General features: G+C 43.2%; 1 protein-coding gene across 1 annotated transcript; it reads left to right on the top strand.

Annotated features, from left to right (window-relative positions):
* The first annotated feature begins 875 nt into the window (after nucleotides 1-875).
* On the top strand, nucleotides 876-24,430 carry LOC139367425 (germ cell-specific gene 1-like protein). The gene is made up of 5 exons (XM_071105632.1): nucleotides 876-1,182; nucleotides 2,381-2,428; nucleotides 9,605-9,757; nucleotides 23,130-23,241; nucleotides 24,088-24,430. Exons 1-5 carry the CDS (start codon nucleotides 876-878, stop codon nucleotides 24,428-24,430), a joined length of 963 nt encoding a protein of 320 aa, XP_070961733.1.
* Nucleotides 24,431-24,883: the final 453 nt, after the last annotated feature.

The following is a 24,883-nucleotide window of genomic DNA, read 5'->3' as shown; positions in this document are numbered from 1 at the left end:
TTTGCCGGGATGCGGTACCATACAGGACCGTACCACCTGACTTTCAACCCTGCTCTCCGGTTTTGGAATGAAACAAATGTGTGGTTGAATTTATTCTACACTGTGTCTTCTTATTGTCTCGGCCTTAGGCCAAAATATCATGATGTCAAGGAATATGAACTAACAGGTTATAGAGCAAACAACGCAATTATCACAACACATAGGTTGTAGTATGGATTTCTTTCCTGGATTGGCTTCCCCAATTATTTTACCCGTGCGCCGCAAGTCAATGAATCTGGTTTCAGACATCACTGTCATTCATTTAATGCTGTAATGAATCTGGTTTCATACATTACTGTCATTAATGCTGTAATGAATCTGGTTTTGATGCGAGTGAGTGTGTATGAGTGTGAGTGTGTGTTGCCATGGGTGATGACACATCAGTACACTCATAGAATGTCCTCGTGTGTGTGTCATGTGTGGGGAGGTCATGATAGAGGGAGGGGGGTTGGGGAAGAGGAATGCTGACTTTGATGCCAAGGGACTCAACCAATTCCACAACACAAACATACACACACACACACACCATAATTGATATGATGGGAGGAGAGAGAGGATGGGGGGGGATACTAAATAAATGGGAGAGGGAATGAGGGAATGAGAGAGGGGGGGATATGATGATGAGGAGGAGTGTTAGCTACAAAGTCTCAGAGTACCAGGCTCAGAAGAACATATCTGAGGATTAGCTCGTCATGCAGGAGTCTCGCGCAACTGTAATTACCCGCAGTATGGTAACGGAAAGCCCGATTATCCTACATTAGGAGGATCTAAGGAAAAATCGCCATATACTGTGTTAAACCTTGGGATTAGCGCGTCTCCCTTTCCCGGTTGCTGTCATGGGGGGGATAGACCGGCGGCGGAGAGTATCTCTGGCTATTACGTTGAACTTCCTCGCGCTGATTCTAGCCGTTGTCGCGTTGACTACAAGCTACTGGTGCGAGGGGACACGGAAAGTGGCGAAACCTTTCTGTACGGGACCGGTCACCACCACCAGACAGTCGTTCTGTATCAGGTTCAACAGCTCGAACATTAATGACAGCAGACTGGTCCAGTACATCTGGGAGACCGGCGAGGACAAGTACCTCATGAGGAAGTTCCACACCGGGATCTGGTTTTCGTGCGAGGAGAACGTTAATATGACAGGTAAGAGAGATAAACTCCGGGAACAAAACTTTTTTCGCGCACTGCGATGTGACGCAGCAGTACGCATGGAACTAGCCCGTCTTTTTAATGGAAGTTAGAATTGGGTTCTCAGAATTATAGACTATGCTAATTTTTAGTCTAGACCTATGTAATTGTTCTTGTCTTTTGAGTGAAATATCCAAGGATTTTCTGTCAGCTGCCAGCACACTCACTCACACACACATTAAAACGATCGTCTGTATTTAATTACGCACCTACGCAAAATCCTTAAAAATGTGACTGTGGTTGTTTTTACTCTGAGATTTTCATAATCATATTATGAATATTATGCATTTTACATACAAAAAAATCTAACAAAAACGTATTTTTAAAAACATACGAGAAAGTATAAAAGCATATTTATTTAGCTGTTTATTTTAAAGGGAAAATCTACAGTTCAAACTATAACAAAGCTCTCAACCCCGCCACGATTTTGGTAAAAAACTGAGGGACGAGGCTGGAGAAATGTAACCGCTCTCAAAATCATAGACAGAGCTATGGATGCAAGGACTGACCATCCATGATATCAAAATTCTAGGTCAAGGTCCTGTAAATAGACTGTTCTCTCTGCTACCGCACGGCAAGCAGTACCAGAGCGCAGAGTTTAGGTCCAAAAGGCACATTATGAACAGCTTCTACCCCCAAGCTATAAGACTACTGAACAATTAATCAAATAGCCACCCATACTAATGACATTGACCATCCCTTTGTTTTTACACTGCTGCTACTCGCTGTTTGTTATTCCAACCTACATGTACAAACTACCTTGACCAACCTATACCCCGCACATTGACTCCGTAACGGTACCCCCTGTATAGATAGCCTCGTTATTGTTATGTCATTTTATAGTGTTACTTTTTATTTTTTTTACTTTAGTTGATTCATTAAATATTTTCTTAACTCTTTCTTGAACTGCATTGTTTGTTAAGGGCTTGTAGGTAAGCATTTCACGGTACACCTGTTGTATTCGCCGCATGTGACAAATAACATTCGATTTGATTTGATGAGAAGCTGAGTAGTAGAATCAGGTGTTTCATCAGGGATGGAGCTAAAGACTGCACTGGGTTAGCCACCCGTTTACCCAGACATGCGCCTTAGAAATCTGATGATTGAGTGTTTGATTGCATTGTGTTTGATTGTGTGGCACATTCTATTTCAGGTGAAAACTGCAGAAGTTTCATTTATGTTGCGCCCTCACACGAAAGAGGTAGGTTTTGCATAATAACATGTTATTAAACTTTTTCTATTAATCTGTGAATGGCTATGGGTGTTGTTGTTTTATTTCAAGATTCCAGTCATCTCTCATATTAGGAATTGCAGCTCGAAGGGTGCAACTTGCTCGAAGGGTGCAAATTGAACCCAGTCACTTAATAGTCCTGGAGTATGGTCTCATGCTGGGCTCTACTGAGATTGAAGTTATCCTTAGATTTATTGGAAAGTGTGAATTAAAAAGTGAAAACCTACAGTAGAATCATTTAAGAGGATTAGAAATGCTGGGTTTTCCTGGGGAGCTACTGCACTGTAACAAATTATTGTACATTTACAGCAACACTTTTACAGTAACTCTATATTACAGTACAGTGCTGTAAAGGCCAATGCATTTTCGGGGCTCAATTACCATTCCTCTAAACTGCTGTAAAATTACAACAATTGCTGTACTTTCATAATACAATTTTACATTAAATTACTGTATGATCTGTTTTGCTGTTTTTACAGCAGCATACTGCGAATTATGGTGCGTTGTAGGAAAATGTTGTGGGTGGCGAAATAATCTCTGTCTCATTAACATTATTTTGAGGCGACCCTTGTAAGCGGCTATATTTGTTGCAACCATTAGTGAAAATTCTGTACCCCACTGATTAAACTACAATTTCAATATTTATTTCTGAAATTAATCTTGTAAATCTACAGTAATTTACTGTAATTCAGTAACACCCCCACATAATACATTATCATACTGTGTTTTTGCAGTCTAAAAACGTTCTTCTGTAAATCTACAGTAATTTACTGTCGACCGTGCTGCCAGTAATTTACTGTAATTCAGTTCCACCCACCCTTTTGTTGCTGCATGGTTTTGTTGTGGCTCATCAACCCATTTTGATGTGTTCCTTGTAAGAGGCTATACTTGTTGCCCTGTTAGTAAGAGTGCTATAGCAATTTAAGTGATATGTAGTAGTAGTGCCTTAATTAACAATAAACTGCACATCAGAATTAGATCAGAGTGGCAACAAGTCTCAAACGTTAAATAATGGTTGAGCGTTTAGCCATGTCTTTTTGATCTGTTTTGGCTTGTAGTCCCTGTCAGTTTAGAAGAGTTTCTTACAGGTCATCAACAGACAAAATCATGTTTTTCATGAAATTGCATGATATTTTAAGTAAACTTGATAAAATTATGAAAAATAACTGTTGCTTCTACATTGATAAAGTTTGATCATAACGTTACTGGTCCCCCTCCCCCATGTCAAACACTTGGATTAATTATTAAGGGCACAAGGTGACATCACTTTAACTCTCATTTTAATACACCAATGGTAACATGATATTCTCTTAACTAATTTAAATAAGTACCGCCTTGTAACTAACATCAGAGAAGGCGTTTTTGCAGAGGGGGCGTGGTTTATACAGCTAGATCATTCAAATCTCTGACGCAGTTGTCACTAAGCACATCAGTCAGTGATGCTGTAAAGTATATCACAAAATACATGCCAAATAGGAGATATTTAATTTATTATTATTATTTAATTTATATATACGTACACGGGGCTTTTGGAAACTATTCAGACCCCTTGACTTTTTCCACATTTTGTTACATTACAGGCTTATTCTAAAATTAATTAAATCGTTTTTTTCCCTCTTCAATCTACACACGATATCCCATAATGACAAAGAAAAAACTGATTTCTAGAAATGTTTACTAATTTATTTAAAAAAATGTAAAATGATATATTACATTTCCATAAGTATTCAGACCCTTTACTCAGGACTTCGTTGAAGCACCTTTGGCAGCGATTACAGCCTCGGTACTTTACGTTTACTCAAGTATGACAATTGAGAACTTGTTCCATCACTGCTGCTTGGAGTTTGCCAAAAAAAAGCACCTCATTTATGAGAAACAAGATTCTTTGGTCTGATGAAACATCTGGAGGAAACCTGGCACCATCCCTACGGTGAAGCATGGTGGTGGCAGAATCATGTTGTGGGGATGTTTTTTCTGCGGCAGAGACTGGGAGACTATATATATATATATATATAAAATCTCATTGATGCAATGTTAATGTTGTCTGAGTTGTTTTGTGTATCACCAAATTAGCTTGAGATGATTTTACTGCAACACTGCTTACTTGCATCCATGTTGCTTGATAGAGGCGTTTCAAAGAGCTGTCAGTCAAGGTGAGCTCATGAATATAAGAATATAAGGTCCCCACCCACTCTGCCTGTCTTTTCAAACATCCTGGTTGTTAGCCATGAGAGAAAAAGTACTTTTTACAATTACTGTTCAGGACCTTTAAATTGTTTAATGGTTGAATATTTACCCCTTAAGCCCTCTACTATATCTGGTAGTGATATAAAATACAAATTATTATTTGGTATACTGTAATATAGAATTACATAACTGTTAGCAATTGCTGCAGTTTTATTAAAATACTTTTTATCAAAGTACTTTATTGCTGTTTTGCTGTATATTTACTGCAGCATTCTGTAAATTATAGTGCATTGCGGTAAAATGTTTGGGGAGGGGGAAAGAATCGCTGGTTCATTAGCATCTTTGGAGGCTTGCCATGTAAGTGGCTATATTTGTTGCACCCGTTAGTGAGAATTCTGTACCAATTCAAGGGATGTGTGATAATGCCATAATAATGTAATGCATTAGAGTGATAATAACTCCTAAACTGTTTATGTTGAATATTAAGCCATGTAGGGTATTTTGAGGACCTACCTATTGTTAACTACAGCAATGTTCCTAGTAATGGTTACAGAAGCGTTTTACTTGCTGTGACTGAGATACACTACATGGCCAAAAGTATGTGGACACACCTTAAAATGAGTGGATTTGGCTATTTCAGCCACACCGGGTGTATACAATCAAGCACACAGCCATGCATTCTCCATAGACAAACATTGGCAGTAGAACGGCCTTACTGAAGAGCTCAGTGACGTTCAACGTGACACCGTCATAGGATGCCACCTTTCCAACAAGTCAGTTCGTCAAATTTCTGCCCTGCTAGAGCTGCCCCTTTCAACTGTGAGTGCTGTTCTTGTGAAGTGGAAACACCTAGGAGCAACAACGGCTCAGCCGCAAAGTGGTGGACCACACGGGCTCACAGTACAGAACCACCGATTGCTGAAGCACGTAGCGCGTAAAAATCGTCTGTCCTCGGTTGCAACACTCACCACCGAGTTCCAAACTGCCTCTAGAAGCAACGTGCATGTCAGTCAGACATCTCTCCTTCATTAGTTTTACCTCCTCTGTGTCGGCACATTCTTTCCGTGCCTAATTCACTTCAATACAAAATACTGTTCAACACACACACACACACACACACACACACACACACACACACACACACACACACACACACACATCCTCTCTGTGCCTAATTCGAGTCCAATGTCACTGTCTCTGTACCCAAAATGGGCATTATTATGATACATTTCTAACTGAGTTTTGTTCGTTTTAATGTAATTGATCTCAGTTCTGATTTCATCCAATAAATCCTTTCTCTGTGCTTTTGTGACGGGGGATATGTTGTCTAGAAAGCTTAAGTTATAGTAATAGCTAAAGGGATACTCTCAGGTAGACAACAACAAACAAAAAAGTACAAAACTGCGAAAGAGGCACGTATGTGAGATTCACTTGAATAAATCACAGACTGCCTTCATCTCTTTAATATACACCTTAATCCTGCCGTGTAATAAAAAGGATCACCTTTGATTAATCATTGAAATCCCATTTAAGAGTTTGGTCAGAACAAGTAAAAAGGATTGGTCTATCGCTAAGAGATATGAATAGATTCAATTATTCATCTAGGTCTAGGCCTACTTTTAAATTTTAAATTCTAACTATTTTTGGGCAGCACTTTTTCTACAGGTCTTAAAGCAACAGTCTATGTAATTACACTGTAACTGGTTAGTAATAACATGTAGTTATTATTGTCATGCCAACGTTAAAATGTTACTATGAAACAACTCAGTAATAACTACAGTAAAAACCCTAGTAACAACATCACTTATTGCACATTTAAAACATTTATTTAACTAGGCAAGTCAGTTAAGAACAAATTCTTATTTTCAATGACGGCCTAGGAACAGTTCAGGGGTAGAACGACAGATTTGTACCTTGTCAGCCCGGGGATTTGAACTTGCAACCTTCCGGTTCCTAGTCCAACGCTCTAACCACTAGGCTACCCTGCCGCCCCAAGGACTGTGTAATCACACATCCCACTTGCTAAAGGGTATTCCACATTTCCTTGTTTCCACTATGTCACTACTGTTTTGTAATTACACGGTTGAACCTCACCTGTTAATGACCATGGTAATAACGGCAGCCAAATTGTGACCTTCTTACACGTACCCAGGGTTGATACCATCTTGCCCTAATAGGCTAGGAGCCGGCAACAACAATTGTAACAAGGCAGATTGTTTTCAGTTGTTCGTATAACCCTTTTAGTTACATTGTACTTACAATATAGTGATCTTTAACCGCGTGTTATTACAATGTTGTTACAAATTATATACATGTATTTACAGTGTAATTTAATGTAAAATGAAAACTTGTTAATTGCCATGTAATAACAATGTAACAATGTAAACGTTGTAGTCAATAGGCTTACTAGGAGCAATAAGGAGACAGGAGAAAATGTTCTGTTTGACTTTTCTTTAACGGGTTTAACAAAGATTAATATTCAAATTCATTTCCCTGTTTCAGACTCATAACAATAACTACTTTAGTGAGTAAAATGTACAAACACAGGGTCGCTACGCTAGCTAGTATTCCCCCATGCATTCATTCACATGTAACAACAGAAACATGCAATTTCAACAATTTTACTGAGTTACAGTTCATTTAAGGAAATTATTCAATTGAAATATATTTATTAGACCCTAATCTATGGATTTCACATGACTGGGCAGGAGTGCAGCCATGGGAGGGCACAGCTCCATCCACTTGGGAGCCAGGCCCAGCCAATCAAAATTAGTTTTCCCCACAAAAGGGCTTTATTACAGACAGAAATACTCCTCCGTTTCATCAGCTGTCCGGGTGGTTGATCTCAGATGATCCCACAGGTGACAAAGCCGGATGTGGAGGTCTTGAGCTGGCGTGGTTACACGTGGTCTGCGGTTGTGAGGCCGGTTGTACATACTGCTAAATTCTCTAAAACGATGTTGGCGGCGGCTTATGGTAGAGAAATTAACATTCAATTCTCTGGCAACAGCACTGGTGGACATTCCTGCAGTCAGCATGCCAATTGCATGCATTGCGTTGCGTGACAAAACTACATTTTAGAGTAGCCTTTTATTGTCACCTTACACAAGGTGCACCTGTGTAATGATCATGCTGTTATGCCACACCTGTCAGATGGATGGACTACTAAAAATTTGAGAAAAAAAACAAAAAATCATTTGCGTATGGAACATTTCTAGGATCTTTACATGTTGCGTTTTATATTTTTGTTCGGTAAAGGTTGCCTACCCTCACTGTATTTGCAAGCTGTTGGCTACAGCGCATATGCCAAGACCAGAGTGGGCACAACAGTTTTTTGTGACAAAACCATCAGTTGAGTTGAAAATGCGATGGAACCCAATTAAACTTGTATTTTTTCATTCGGTACATGGGAATTTAACAGCAATAGTTATTTTATATACGTTACGTCATCACACACAGCTTTCAATGGAAACACATCTCTGCTGAAATAAGTTTCAGCAGTTGGATGTGTAATTACACAGTCCTTGTTCTAGACATGTTTATGACTGATCCCGCTAAACCCTATTACCATGTAATAGCATAGTAATACTACGTTGCTGCTATGTTGTTACTAGGTTGTGACTATGGCTTTACTGTGTTGTTACTGTGTTGTTACATGTTGTTACCATGTTGTTACTACATCGTTACTACGTTGTTACTATGTTGTTACTATTTTGTTTCTACGGTGTTACTACGTTGTTACTATGTTGTTACTATGTTGTTACTATATTGTTACTACGTTGTTATTGCGTTGCTACTGTGTTGTTACTATGTTGTTACCTTTTTGTTACTGCGTTGTTACTATGTCGTTACTGTGTTGTTACTGAGTTGTTACTGTGTTGTTACTACGTTGTTACTACGTTGTTATTGTGTTGCTACTGTGTTGTTACTACGTTGTTACTACGTTGTTATTGTGTTGCTACTGTGTTGTTACTGAGTTGTTACTACGTTGTTATTGTGTTGCTACTGTGTTGTTATTGCATTGTTATTGTGTTGCTACTGTGTTGTTACTGAGTTGTTACTGTGTTGCTACTGTGTTGTTACTATGTAGTTACTACGTTGTTATTGTGTTTCTACTGTGTTGTTACTACGTTGTTACTACGTTGTTACCTTGTTGTTACTGTGTTGTTACATGTTGTTACTACGTTGTTATTGTGTTGCTACTGTGTTGTTACTATGTTGTAACCTTGTTGTTACCTTGTGGTTGCTGTGTTGTTACTATGTCGTTACTACGTTGTTACTGTGTTGTTACTACGTTGTTACAACATTGTTACTACGATGTTGCTACGTTGTTACCTTGTTGTTACTACGTTGTTACCTTGTTGTTACCTTGTGGTTACTGTGTTGTTACCTTGTTGTTACCATGTTGTTACTACGTTGTTACCTTGTTGTTACTACATTGTTATTATGTTGTTATGACGTTACAACGTTGTTACTATGTTGTTACTACAGCTTTACTGCGTAGTTGCACAGTAATAGGGGGCAACTTAATGTAGTGTTAGAAGCCCGCAATCATATCAAGGACCATTCATCCCATCATCCATAACCCAGGCAGCGAGTGTAGGTCAGGTGGTGTGTCTGTCTGTCTCTTAGAGACAGATGAATCTTCATTGATACAGTGGAGGTTAATGATATGGTGAATGGGTCACTGGTCCAACTCCCTTTCCTAACCTCCCCCTCAATGTATGTGTCTCTATATTCCCCTCCCTCCCTCCCTCCCTCTCTCCCTCCCTCCCTCCCTCCCTCCCTCCCTCCCTCCCTCCCTCCCTCCCTCCCTCCCTCCCTCCCTCCCTCCCTCCCTCCCTCCCTCATTGCTCTCTTTTTCTCACCTCCCTCCCTCTCCTCTCCCATTTGTCCCTCTTTCCCATCCCCTTGCCTCTCTCTCTCTCTCTCTCTCTCTCTCTCTCTCTCTCTGTGTAGGAGTGCTGTGGTTGTGTATCGTGGCAGAGTGTCTTTATATTCTCCTCCTGGCCACCGGAGGCATCCTCATGTCCATAGAGGCGTGTCACTTAGGAAACGTCATCAACGGCCTCAAACTCAACGCCTTCGCTGCCATGTTCACTGTCCTGTCAGGTAACAACACTTTACATGCTCTCTTATGTGTGTGTGCGTGCCTCTTGCTATTGAATCAGTCACTTTTCTCCTCTCCTCATTATTCTTCTCAGGTAGAAAAGTGTTTAGTTTGTTTGTTTGTTGCTGATTGGGACTACAGAAACCCTGGAGATCAACACGATCTTCATGCTGGCAGCTTTAGGCAGCTTTACTCAGTGAGGGGCCCTAAAACAGTGACTTACTTATACCCATGGAACACTGCTCACTGCTATCTGTGGGTCTGCAGACTAGGCTGGACTTTAAATCAACTCTTCCTTTATACTATGAGGAGTTGTCTTTTTCAGACAGCTTGTCTCGTTTTATCTGGATTAGTATTCATCTGGTCCTGTCGTCTGAGTTCGTCTGCAGACACAATACTCCAGTGTTCTATTGGCTATGTGATGGTCTCTATGTTCTATTGGCTACGTGAGGGTCTCTATGTTCTGTTGGCTACATGATGGTCTATGTTCTATTGGCTACGTGAGGGTCTCTATGTTCTGTTGGCTATGTGCGGGTCTATATGTTCTATTGGCTACGTGAGGGTCTAGATGTTCTATTGGCTACGTGATGGTCTAGATGTTCTATTGGCTACGTGAGGGTCTATATGTTCTATTGGCTACGTGATGGTCTATATGTTCTGTTGGCTACGTGATGGTCTAGATGTTCTGTTGGCTATGTGATGTTTTGATGTTCTGTTGGCTACGTGATGGTCTAGATGTTCTGTTGGCTACGTGATGGTCTATATGTTCTGTTGGCTATGTGATGGTCTAGATGTTCTGTTGGCTATGTGATGGTCTAGATGTTCTGTTGGCTATGTGATGGTCTATATGTTCTGTTGGCTATGTGATGGTCTAGATGTTCTGTTGGCTATGTGATGGTCTAGATGTTCTGTTGGCTATGTGATGGTCTATATGTTCTGTTGGCTACGTGAGGGTCTATATGTTATGTTGGCTACGTGATGGTCTAGATGTTCTGTTGGCTATGTGATGGTCTATATGTTATGTTGGCTATGTGATGTTTTGATGTTCTGTTGGCTACGTGATGGTCTAGATGTTCTTTTGGCTAAGTGATGGTCTTGGTGTTCTGTTGGCTAACTGATGGTCTAGATGTTCTGTTGGCTACATGATGGTCTAGATGTTCTGTTGGCTATGTGATGTTTTGATGTTCTGTTGGCTAAGTGATGGTTTATATGTTCTTTTGGCTAAGTGATGGTCTAGATGTTCTGTTGGCTAAGTGATGGTCTAGACTCTGGACCCTCCGGTCTGGTTTAGATTCTCCTGGACTATGTGCAAATGCTTGTCCATCCAGGAATAGGCTTAAAGCCTCTTGGCACTCTCCAAACCTCTTGGCTGTCATCCAACCTCTTGGCTGTCATCCCAACCTCTGGGCTGACATCCAAACCTCTTGGCCGTCATCCCAACCTCTTGGCTGTCATCCCAACCTCTTGGCTGTCATCCCAACCTCTTGGCTGTCTCTAAACTTCTTGGCAGTCTCCAAACCTCTTGGCTGTCTCTAAACCTCTTGTCTTAGGTCCAGGTCATTTGCGGTAGTTTGGCACTCGTCTGATGTTGGTCATTCAATGTTTTTGTTCTTGATGAAGGCATTAACAGTAACCTCAGAAATCCACAAAATGTACCATCGAACTGAACTGTGAAACATAACGGGGATATTTTCATCGACAGGATAACTCATCTCAGGAGAGTTATCCTGTCCTTCCTACAGTCTCATCTCAGGAGAGTTATCCTGTCCTGTCTACAGTCTCATCTCAGGGGAGTTATCCTGTCCTGTCTACAGTCTCATCTCAGGGGAGTTATCCTGTCCTGTCTACAGTCTCATCTCAGGAGAGTTATCCTGTCCTGTCTACAGTCTCATCTCAGGGGAGTTATCCTGTCCTGTCTACAGTCTCATCTCAGGGGAGTTATCCTATCCTACCTACAGTCTCATCTCAGAGGAGTTATCCTGTCCTGTCTACAGTCTCATCTCAGGAGAGTTATCCTGTCCTGTCTACAGTCTCATCTCAGGAGAGTTATCCTGTCCTGTCTACAGTCTCATCTCAGGAGAGTTATCCTGTCTGCAGTCTCATCTCAGGAGAGTTATCCTGTCCTGTCTACAGTCTCATCTCAGGAGAGTTATCCTGTCTACAGTCTCATCTCAGGAGAGTTATTCTGTCCTGTCTACAGTCTCATCTCAGGAGAGTTATCCTGTCCTTCCTACAGACTCATCTCAGGGGAGTTATCCTGTCCTGTCTACAGTCTCATCTCAGGAGAGTTATCCTGTCCTTCCTACAGTCTCATCTCAGGAGAGTTATCCTGTCCTGTCTACAGTCTCATCTCAGGAGAGTTATCCTGTCCTGTCCACAGTCTCATCTCAGGAGAGTTATCCTGTCCTTCCTACAGTCTCATCTCAGGAGAGTTATCCTGTCCTGTCTACAGTCTCATCTCAGGAGAGTTATCCTGTCCTTCCTACAGTCTCATCTCACGGGAGTTATCCATCTATACCGACATCCATACCCATATCCCTACCCACATCCTTACCCACGTCCATACCCACGTCCATACTCACATCTATACCAACATCTTTTCCCACATCTATAACCACATCTATACCAATAATCTATACCCACATCTATACCAATAATCTATACCCAGATATATACCCTCATTCATACCCACATCCATTCCCACATCTATACCCACATCCATATGCACATCTATACCCACATCAATACCCACATCTATACCCACATCTATACCCACATCCATAACCCACATCTATACCCACATCCATAACCCACATCTATACCCACATCCATACCCACATCTATAACCACATCCATACCCACATCCATTCCCACATCTATACCCACATCTATATGCACATCTATACCCACATCAATACCCACATCTATACCCACATATATACCCACATCCATACCCACATCTATACCCACATCCATACCCACATCTATACCCAGATCTATACCCATATCCATGCCCAGATCTATACCCAGATCTATACCCATATCTATACCCAGATCAATACCCATATCCATGCCCAGATCTATACCCAGATCTATACCCAGATCTATACCTTACATCTATCCCTACATCCATACCCACATCCATACACACATTTTTAACCACATCTATACCCACATCCATACCCACATCTATAACCACATCTATACCCACATCCATAACCACATCTATACCGACACCCATAACCACATCTATACCCACACCCATACCCACATCTATACCCAGATCTATACCCATATCCATGCCCAGATCTATACCCAGATCTATACCCACATCTATACCCAGATCAATACCCAGATCTATACCCACATCTATACCCAGATCTATACCCATATCCATGCCCAGATCTATACCCAGATCTATACCCACATCTATACCCAGATCAATACCCATATCCATGCCCAGATCTATACCCAGATCTATACCCAGACCCATACCCACATCTATACCCAGATCTATACCCACATCTATACCCTCATCCATACCCACATCTATAACCACATCTATACCCACACCCATACCCACATCTATACCCACATCTATACCAACATCCATACCCACATCTATAACCACATCTATACCCACATCCGTACCCACATCTATACCATCATCCATACCCACATCCATAACCACATCTATACCCACACCCATACCCACATCTATACCCACATCTATACCCACATCTATACCCACACCCATACCCACATCTATACCCACATCTATACCCACATCTATACCCACATCTATACCGAGATCTATACCCATATCCATAACGACATCTATACCCACACCCATACCCACATCTATACCCTGATCTATACCCATATCCATGCCCAGATCTATACCCACATCTATACCCACATCTCTACCCACATCTATACCCAGATCTATACCCATACCCATAACCACATCTATACCCAGATCCATACCCACATGTATACCCTCATCCATACCCACATCCATAACCACATCTATACCCACACCCATACCCACATCTATACCCACATCTATACCCACATCCATACCCACATCTATAACCACATCTATACCCACATCCATACCCACATCTATACCATCATCCATAACCACATCTATACCCACACCCATAACCACATCTATACCCACACCCATACCCACATCTATACCCACACCCATACCCACATCTATACCCACATCTATACCCACATCTATACCCAGATCTATACCCACATATATACCCAGATCTATACCCAGATCTATACCCACATCTATACCCAGATCTATACCCAGATCTATACCCACATCCATACCCAGATCTATACCCACATCTATACCCACATCTATACCCACATCTATACCCACATCTATACCCAGATCTATACCCACATCTATACCCAGATCTATACCCAGATCTATACCCACATCTATACCCACATCTATACCCACATCTATACCCAGATCTATACCCAGATCTATACCCACATCTATACCCAGATCTATACCCACATCTATACCCAGATCTATACCCAAATCTATACTCAGATCTATACCCACATCTATACCCACATCTATACCCAGATCTATACCCAGATCTATACCCACATCTATACCTACATCTATACCCAGATCTATACCCACATCTATACCTACATCTATACCCACATCTATACCCACATCTATACCCACATCTATACCCAGATCTATACCCAGATCTATACCCACATCTATACCCACACCCATACCCACATCTATACCCACATCTATACCCACATCTATACCCAGATCTATACCCACATATATACCCAGATCTATACCCAGATCTATACCCACATCTATACCCAGATCTATACCCAGATCTATACCCACATCCATACCCAGATCTATACCCACATCTATACCCACATCTATACCCACATCTATACCCACATCTATACCCAGATCTATACCCACATCTATACCCAGATCTATACCCAGATCTATACCCACATCTATACCCACATCTATACCCACATCTATACCCAGATCTATACCCAGATCTATACCCACATCTATACCCAGATCTATACCCACATCTATACCCAGATCTATACCCAAATCTATACTCAGATCTATACCCACATCTATACCCACATCTATACCCAGATCTATACCCAGATCTATACCCACATCTATACCTACATCTATACCCAGATCTATACCCACATCTATACCTACATCTATACCCACATCTATACCTACATCTATACCCAGATCTATACCCACATCTATACCCACATCCACACCCACACCCATACCCACATCTATACCCACACCCATACCCACATCTATACCCACATCCATACCCACATCCATACCCACATCTATACCCACATCTATACCCACATCCACATCCATATCCACACCTATACCCACATCTATACCCAGATCTATACCCACATCTATACCTACATCTTTACCCAGATCTATACCCAGATCTATACCCAGATCTATACCCAGATATATACCCACATCTATACCCACATCTATATACCCACATATATACCCATATCCATGCCCAAACATGCAGTCAGAGCGGTCCCTGGCCTTTTGGGGCCCTAAGCGACATGTTTCTGCCCCTCTCTTGAGAGCGGAGAGAAAACGTTAATTTCCTGCTATTCTACACATTTTGTCATGGGGCGTAGAGAAAATGTTGCCGTTTTATTACACATTTTGTCTTTGGGCGGGGAGAAGATTTCCCTATTTTATTACACATTTCATGCATTTCTACTCATTTTGCCATGGTGCGGGGAGAAATATTGGCTGTGTTACAGCTAATTTCCTTCAATTCTACACATTCTGCCATAGGGTGGAGAGAACTTTTTTGCAGTTTTTAATATGATATCTGAGTGAGAATGACTAACAAAATCAATAGCTGCCACCCCCGGTCGGTAATTCAACCATGATTACTACAAGTTCGGCTAGACTAATTTATCAATCTAAAAAATGTTTAGTTGACATGTTTTAATTGTAAATAAAACAGAGAAAAACTGTTGATCCAAATTTCAAAATTTGCACCTTGTCTATTCTATTATTCTAACTCTCAACAGGAGGTTGATACCCCGACTGAGTTCCTAAATATACACTGCTCAAAAAAATAAAGGGAACACTTAAACAACACAATGTAACTCCAAGTCAATCGCACTTCTGTGAAATGAAACTGTCCACTTAGGAAGCAACACTGATTGACAATAAATTTCACATGCTGTTGTGCAAATGGAATAGACAACAGGTGGAAATTATAGGCAAATAGCATGACACCCCCAATAAAGGAGTGGTTCTGCAGGTGGGGACCACAGACCACTTCTCAGTTCCCATGCTTCCTAGCTGATGTTTTGGTCACTTTTGAATGCTGGCGGTGCTTTCACTCTAGTGGTAGCATGAGACGGAGTCTACAACCCACACAAGTGGCTCAGGTAGTGCAGCTCATCCAGGATGGCACATCAATGCGAGCTGTGGCAAAAAGGTTTTCTGTGTCTGTCAGTGTAGTGTCCAGAGAATAGAGGCGCTACCAGGAGACAGGCCAGTACATCAGGAGACGTGGAGGAGGCCGTAGGAGGGCAACAACCCAGCAGCAGGACCGCTACCTCCGCCTTTGTGCAAGGAGGAGCAGGAGGAGCACTGCCAGAGCCCTGCAAAATGACCTCCAGCAGGCAACAAATGTGCATGTGTCTGCTCAAACGGTCAGAAACAGACTCCATGAGGGTGGTATGAGGGCCCAACGTCCACAGGTGGGGGTTGTGCTTACAGCCCAACACCGTGCAGGACGTTTGGCATTTGCCAGAGAACACCAAGATTGGCAAATTCGCCACTGGCGCCCTGTGCTCTTCACAGATGAAAGCAGGTTCACACTGAGCACATGTGACGGACATGACAGAGTCTGGAGATGCCGTGGAGAACGTTCTGCTGCCTGCAACATCCTCCAGCATGACCGGTTTGGCGGTGGGTCAGTCATGGTGTGGGGTGGCATTTCTTTGGGGGGCCGCATAGCCCTCCATGTGCTCGCCAGAGGTAGCCTGACTGCCATTAGGTACCAAGATGAGATCCTCAGACCCCTTGTGAGACCATATGCTGGTGCGGTTGGCCCTGGGTTCCAAGACAATGCTAGACCTCATGTGGCTGGAGTGTGTCAGTAGTTCCTGCAAGAGGAAGGCATTGATGCTATGGACTGGCCCGCCCGTTCCCCAGACCTGAATCCAATTGAGCACATCTGGGACATCATGTCTCGCTCCATCCACCAACGCCACGTTGCACCACAGACTGTCCAGGAGTTGGCGGATGCTTTAGTCCAGGTCTGGGAGGAGATCCCTCAGGAGACCATTCGCCACCTCATCAGGAGCATGCCCAGGCGTTGTCGGGAGTTCATACAGGCCCGTGGAGGCCACACACACTACTGAGCCTCATTTTGACTTGTTTTAAGGACATTACATCAAAGTTGGATCAGCCTGTAGTGTGGTTTTCCACTTTAATTTTGAGTGTGACTCCAAATCCAGATCTCCATGGGTTGATAAATTTGATTTCCATTGATAATTTTTGTGTGATTTTGTTGTCAGCACATTCAACTATGTAAAGAAAAAAGTATTTAATAAGAATATTTCATTCATTCAGATCTAGGATGTGTTATTTTAGTGTTCCCTTTATTTTTTTGAGCAGTGTATATATATATATATATATATATATATATATTTATTTTGTAGAAATGATCTGCCGGCCTAGAGAAAGGGGGCCGCCAGTTGCCAATCCCTGATCCAAATAAATCAGTAAAAGGGTTTTCCTTTGTGACTGTTTTTATTGTGTTCATCTAGGTTATAGAGAAGCTTAAACAGTTTACCCAGCTCAGCATCTTGTTGTAATGGTTTCTACAGGAATGCTAGAGGCCAGAAACTAGAGAAACCCTTATTAAACTAATTGATCGTGGGGTGTATGGAGAGAGGGAGAGAGAGGGAATGTAGAGAGACAAAAAGGGTGAGAGGGGAGAGAGAGAGGATGAAGGGAGAGAGATGGGGGGTATGGAGGGAGGGAGAGAGAGGGAATGTAGAGAGACAAAAAGGGTGAGAGGGGAGAGAGAGAGGATGAAGGGAGAGAGATGGGGGGTATGGAGAGAGGGAGAGAGAGGGAATGTAGAGAGACAAAAAGGGTGAGAGGGGAGAGAGAGAGGATGAAGGGAGAGAGTATGAAGGGAGAGAGATGGGGGGTATGGAGAGAGGGAGAGAGAGGGAATGTAGAGAGACAAAAAGGGTGAGAGGGGAGAGAGAGAGGATGAAGGGAGAGAGATGGGGTGTATGGAGAGAGGGAGAGAGAGGGAATGTAGAGAGACAAAAAGGGTGAGAGGGGAGAGAGAGAGGATGAAGGGAGAGAGTATGAAGGGAGAGAGATGGGGGGTATGGAGAGAGGGAGGGAGAGGGAATGTAGAGAGACAAAAAGGGTGAGAGGGGAGAGAGAGAGGATGAAGGGAGAGAGTATGAAGGGAGAGAGATGGGGGGTATGGAGAGAGGGAGAGAGAGGGAATGTAGAGAGACAAAAGGGGTGAGAGGGGAGAGAGAGAGGATGAAGGGAGAGAGATGGGGGGTATGGAGGGAGGGAGAGAGAGGGAATGTAGAGAGACAAAAAGGGTGAGAGGGGAGAGAGAGTGGATGAAGGGAGAGAGATGGGGGTATGGAGGGAGGGAGAGAGAGGGAATGTAGAGAGACAAAAAGGGTGAGAGGGGAGAGAGAGAGGATGAAGGGAGAGAGATGGGGGGTATGGAGGGAGGGAGAGAGAGGGAATGTAGAGAGACAAAAAGGGTGAGAGGGGAGAGAGAGAGGATGAAGGGAGAGAGATGGGGGGTATGGAGAGAGGGAGAGAGAGGGAATGTAGAGAGACAAAAAGGGTGAGAGGGGAGAGAGAGAGGATGAAGGGAGAGAGATGGGGTGTATGGAGAGAGGGAGAGAGAGGGAATGTAGAGAGACAAAAAGGGTGAGAGGGGAGAGAGAGAGGATGAAGGGAGAGAGTATGAAGGGAGAGAGATGGGGGGTATGGAGGGAGGGAGAGAGAGGGAATGTAGAGAGACAAAAAGGGTGAGAGGGGAGAGAGAGAGGATGAAGGGAGAGAGATGGGGTGTATGGAGAGAGGGAGAGAGAGGCAATGTAGAGAGACAAAAAGGGTGAGAGGGGAGAGAGAGAGGAGTATGAAGGGAGAGAGATGGGGGGGTATGGAGGGAGAGGAGAGAGAGGAGGTAGACGGAGAGAGAGAGAGAGAGAGAGAGAGAGAGAGAGAGAAAAATACACTTTCACTATCTCAGGTCTTTGTTTTAGCACAAACTGCCCATATGGGTGATTAATGTCATGCTTTACCATTACCAAGAAGAGAACAACTTCAGCTTTGTCCACACACCAGTCTGGGTAATAAGCCTGGCTAAGTTTTAGAGAGGAAAGATAAGGTGGTGTGCAAGTAGAGGTGCTGCCTGGCTCTCCATACACATACAAGACAGATGGAAACTACTACAGGGGAGCAGAATTATCTCATGTCCAAAATCCAAAATGCTTGATGTGGAATGAACACCAATCAAACACTGCCACTGAAAAGCATATTATTAAATCTGTAGGAAATGTATCATGACCGACCGGCTCGATTCGGTCTTATGTAGCAATATTTTAAATTGTGTCTTCTACGTTGGATAAAAGTAGAGACTCAGAGCTAGACTATATCATACACTGTAGTTGAGGAACAATGGGAAAGTCATTCTGCTTTGAAAGTTGATCAACTTGTAACCTCACTTTTGAGAAAGCTCTTCTTTGTCTACACCCATTCAGCATCGTTCACACCCTCTTAGGCCTTAGCCCCACCCATCTCTTTAAGGATTCACATGTACTAAACAACAAAAGATTTAAAGACTAAAGACTGGTTTATACTACGGGTGTGTTCGTACATTTTATCTGGAGTGCCAGAGTGTGCTCTGGACGGTCGTAAACTGAGAGCGTTGTCAGATTGTCCCTTCGTAAATTCAGAGCGTTTCGCTCTCAGAGCATTCAGAGGACGCTCTGGCCAAGGAGTAGGGTTGATCCAAGTGTTCTGCCCTAACAACAGCAGTCAAGCACCCAAGCTAACAGGCTAACGTTGGCTAGCTTGCTACTGTAGCTACTTTCAGACACAAATGAGAGAACACCTCACTCTGTCCATTTTACTCGCCCTAGCAGAGCTGGTTAGGCAATTTACATGTTATCTAGAGTGTTGGTGACTGCAACTGTGCTGCTGGCAACAATTGAATTATGCTGTTTTGCCAACGTTTACTAACACTGACCATATTCAACGGGTGTTGAATGTTCGTAAATGTGTCAGTTATTATGTGCTCTGGCACACTCAGACGAGAGTGCTTTGAAATCGGAGTAGATAGACAGAGTGAATTTACCATCTACGTCAATCGTCAGTTGTCGCAGTGACATTATAAACATTCTATTGAAATGGTTACTTGCATAGTAGCTAGCTAAACAATGAACCATAATCCCAACTCATGACGTTACTACCCTGCATGAATCTGCAGGTAGCTAACCAACCAGGTTCAATGTTAGCTAGCTAACAGCAGGTAATGACTAGCAATACAAATGGCTCTCTGAGATATGAATAATATCACTACACAGATCATAATTATAATATTACTACACGTAACTTTATCTAGCGAGCCAGCTAACGTTAGCTAGCTAGCCAACCAGCTAACATTAGCTAGCTAGCTAGCAGTACACTTTAAATTGAAATGGCAACATTTGGCTAACATTAGGCTATAACTAGCCAAGCAAATGGCTCTGAGATACGAATAATAAGTTCATACACGTAACGTTAGCTAGCTAGCCAACCAGCTAACATTAGCTAGCTAGCTAACAGTACACTAACTTGAAATGAAATTGACTTTCTGACAAAATTAAAAATGTGTAATATCTGAAAATGTAGCTAGCTACAAAAAAATGCATTTTGATAAAATAAACAAAAGAAAGTTTACGTTCAAATGGCTCTCCTGTTAAGTAGTGACGCGCGACATACGCCTAGTTTCCTGAAACGAGTCACATATGACCAACGTCAGCAGAATTCCAGTCCTGACTCTGTCAAGGAAGGCTAGGTTACACCGTACAAGGCTCTTCATGCTAAGTGTGTGGATTCGGACTGAAGCTCCGGTAGTTTGTAAAAAGGATGTCTGACATGATTGATTAACATATGTAGAAATATGCTGAGAATTAACATGAGAGTGAATGGGAGAAGGGGGATGCTGAGAACACGTTCTCTGCTGCTATCATCTCTGCTCTTGTTCAGTCTGAGATTTGGGGGGCTTAACCACTAATCGGATTGGCACAGAGTCTGTTTGTTATTCCTCATGTTTTTTCTGTTCCCTCACTTTTTGGGGAGTCTGAGGAGATCCCTTGCTTCGGCTGTCATGTTACTAGCCCAGCCGGAAATAGAGGGGGGGGGGGGGGGGGAGAGAGAGAGAGAGAGAGAGAGAAAGAGAGAAAGAGAGAGAGAGAGAGAGAGAGAGAGAGAGAGAGAGAGAGATGTGAAAAGGACAGAGAGAGATGTGTGTGAGAGAGAAAGGGGGGGGTCAGAGAGAGATGTGAGAGAGATGGGGGGGAAAGGTCAGAGAGAGAGCGAGAGAGAGAAGTAGGAGAAATAGAAAGAAAGAGCGAGAAAGAAAGAGAGAGAGATGTAGGAGAAACAGCGAGAGAGAGAGAGAGAAAGAGTGATGTGGGAGAAAGAGAGAGATAAAGATTTCATGAGCTGAAATAAAAGATCACAGAAATGTCTCTCAAATTTGATGCATCCTGGTTTGTGAGCATTTCTCCTTTGTCAATATAATCCATCCACCTGACAGGTGTGGAATATCAAGAAGATGATAATTGCATAATAATTACAATAAAAGGCCACTCTAAAATGTGTTGTTTTGTCACACGACACAATACCACAGATGTGAAAAATTTTGAGGGAATGTGCAATTGGCATGCTGTCTGCAAGAATGTCCACCAGAGCTGTTGCCAGGGAATTTAATGTTCATTTCTCTAACATATGCCGCCTCCAACGTCATTTTAGAGAATCTTTGCGGTACGTTCAACCGGCCTCACAACCGTAGACCACGCCAGCCCAGGACCTCCACATCCGGCTTCTTCACCTGCGTGATCATCTGAGAGTCAATGAGGACTGCAGATGTGGCCAGGGCAATCAATTGCAATGTTCGTGTTGTGAGACGCCTAAGACAGCGCTACAGGGAGACAGGACGGACAGCTGATCGTCCTCGCAGCGGCAGACCACGTGTAACAACACCTGCACAGGATCGGTACATCCGAACATCACACCTCCGGGACAGGTACAGGATGGCAACAACAACTGACCGAGTTACACCAGGAACGCACAATCCCTCCATCAGTGCTCAGATTGTCTGCAATAAGCTGAGAGAGGTTGGACTGAGGGCTTGTAGGTAGGCCTGTTGTAAGGCACATCCTCACCAAACATTACCGGCAACAACGTCACCTATGGGCACAAACCCACCGTTGCTGGACCAGACAGGACAGGCAAAAAGTGCTCTTCACTGACAAGTCGCGGTTTTGTCTCACCAGGGGTGATGGTCGGATTCGCATTTATTGTCGAAGGAATGAGCGTTACACCGAGGCCTGTACTCGGGAGCGGGATCGATTTGGAGGTGGAGGGTCCATCATGGTCAGGGGCAGTGTGTCACAGCATCATCGGACTGAGCTTGTTGTCATTGCAGGCAATCTCAACGCTACGCTTTGCTGAAAATACATGCAGTTGACAGTGAGGAGACGTTTCTTTTTTTGCTGAGTTTATGTATTTTCAACTTCATTTTTATCACTGGGATGTCAGAGAGATTTGAGGTTTTGGCAGAGAGACGGAAAGAGTGCAGAAAAACAGCTGCAAGTTATAGCCAATAGTCCAGTTGATTGGTCATTCTGCCAGTCCTCTATGCTGGCATAGCTCTTCTTCTCAGTTTAACTCAGTGCTGTTTTTCAGGTGTTTCCAGGTCTAGGAAAGCTGCTACAGATGGAGCAGTCTTTTGTTCCAGCCCAGCACTAACACAGATGATTCAACAAATCAACTCATCATCAAGAAGTTTAGGATTAAGATTAGGGATTAGATTAAAGATTAGTGTAGCTGAATATGGGATGGAAGAAATGGCTGCACACCATGTAGTGCTCAAGGACGACAGTGGTTATCATGACATTATAGCTCAATACTGCCACCTTGTGGTGGAAAATCTAACTCCCCCACTTGTCTCTGACGCTCCTTTCTGCAGCACTAGACTCGTTTAACTTCTCTTGACATTCCAGGTCTGCTTGGCATGGTGGCCCACATGATGTTCACCACAGCCTTTCAGCTGACAGTCAGTCTGGGGCCAGAGGACTGGAAGCCTCAGTCATGGGACTACAGCTGGTCATACATGTAAGCACACACACACACACACACACACACACACACACACACACACACACACACACACACACACACACACACACACACACACACACACACACACACACACACACACACAGAGAGAGTCTTGTACAACTAAACTTGTGGGGATACAAAATTCACAAAACTTTAACCCTAACATTAACCCCAAAACCTAACCTTAACCCTAAACCTAACCCTAGCTCCTAACCCTAACCATAAACCTAATACTAGCTCCTAACCCTAACCTTAACCCCAAAATCTAACCTTAACCCTAAAACTAACCCTAGCTCCTAGCTCCTAACCCTAACCTTAACCCCAAAACCTAACCTTAACCCTAAAACTAACCCTAGCTCCTAGCTCCTAACCCTAAAACTAACCCTAGCTCCTAGCTCCTAACCCTAAAACTAACCCTAGCTCCTAGCTCCTAACCCTAAAACTAACCCTAGCTCCTAGCTCCTAACCCTAAACAGTAATTCTAACCTTAGCCCTAAACCCCTTAGAAACAGCATTTGACCTCGTGGGGACTAACAAAATGTCCTCAGTTGGTCAAATTTTTATTTGTTAACTATTCTTGTTGGGACTTCAGGTACCCACAAATATACAGTAGTTAAACATGTACACACACACACACACACACACACACACACACACACACACACACACACACACACACACACACACACACACACGCACAGAGATTCTATGCTCTATACACTGTATGGGGGGGTTCTGTCACCTCAGGTTGGAAGACCATACTTCTCATAGATACATTTTATTTTACACGTTTTCTTTATTGACTTTGTGTCTACCATTTCCTTCCTTCTTCTTCTCTAGCCTGGCGTGGAGCTCGTTCACAGCCTGCATGGCCTCCTCGGTCACCATCATCAATCGCTACACCAAGACCATTCTGGAGTTTAAACACAAGCGCAGGAACGTCCAGAAGAACCTGAAGATCAAGCAGAAGCTTCTGGAGCTGGACTCTGGACCAGGGGTCGGGGTGGGTCATGGGGGTCATGGGGGTCATGTGGAGCAAGTGTGGGACATGTACATCAGCTCAGTGCCCAACACGGCTGAGGAACTACTGGATCTCTCCAGCAACGGCAGGAAGCTGTCCAACGAATCAGTGTTCCTGGACTTGAACGATCTGCCAGATCCGATAAGAGAGGAGTACTTCTGAGAGAGGACTAGGGGACTGACCAAAGAACACACAATTACACACAATTACATACACACACACACACACACACACACACACACACACACACACACACACACACACACACACACACACACACACACAGTTCTTTCCAAACCAGGACATTATCCCACCAGAGACAATAGATTCCACCTCTTGTTTGGGTACCTCCTGCACCCCCTCTCCACAGCCAATTGGCTCAGTGATGTGCTCTTACTGTTCAGCCACTTGGCTCAGTGATGTGCTCTTACTGTTCAGCCACTCGGCTCAGTGATGTGCTCTTACTGTTCAGCCACTTGGCTCAGTGATGTGCTCTTACTGTTCAGCCACTCGGCTCAGTGATGTGCTCTTACTGTTCAGCCGCTTGGCTCAGTGATGTGCTCTTACTGGCTCAGTGATGTGCTCTTACTGGCTCAGTGATGTGCTCTTACTGGC

Source organism: Oncorhynchus clarkii, chromosome 16 (assembly GCF_045791955.1).
Source record: "Oncorhynchus clarkii lewisi isolate Uvic-CL-2024 chromosome 16, UVic_Ocla_1.0, whole genome shotgun sequence".
Lineage (NCBI taxonomy): Eukaryota > Metazoa > Chordata > Actinopteri > Salmoniformes > Salmonidae > Oncorhynchus > Oncorhynchus clarkii.
The sequence above is the reverse complement of the archived record's forward strand: the minus strand, read 5'-3'. Positions and strand labels throughout refer to the sequence as shown.

Coding starts and splice junctions, on each gene's coding strand:
- LOC139367425 (XM_071105632.1), top strand. CDS start 876: ATGGGGGGGATAGACCGGCGGCGGAGAGTATCTCTGGCTATTACGTTG. Junction 2,429..9,604: donor TGCGCCCTCACACGAAAGAG/GTAGGTTTTGCA, acceptor CTCTCTGTGTAG/GAGTGCTGTGGTTGTGTATC. Junction 9,758..23,129: donor CATGTTCACTGTCCTGTCAG/GTAACAACACTT, acceptor TTGACATTCCAG/GTCTGCTTGGCATGGTGGCC.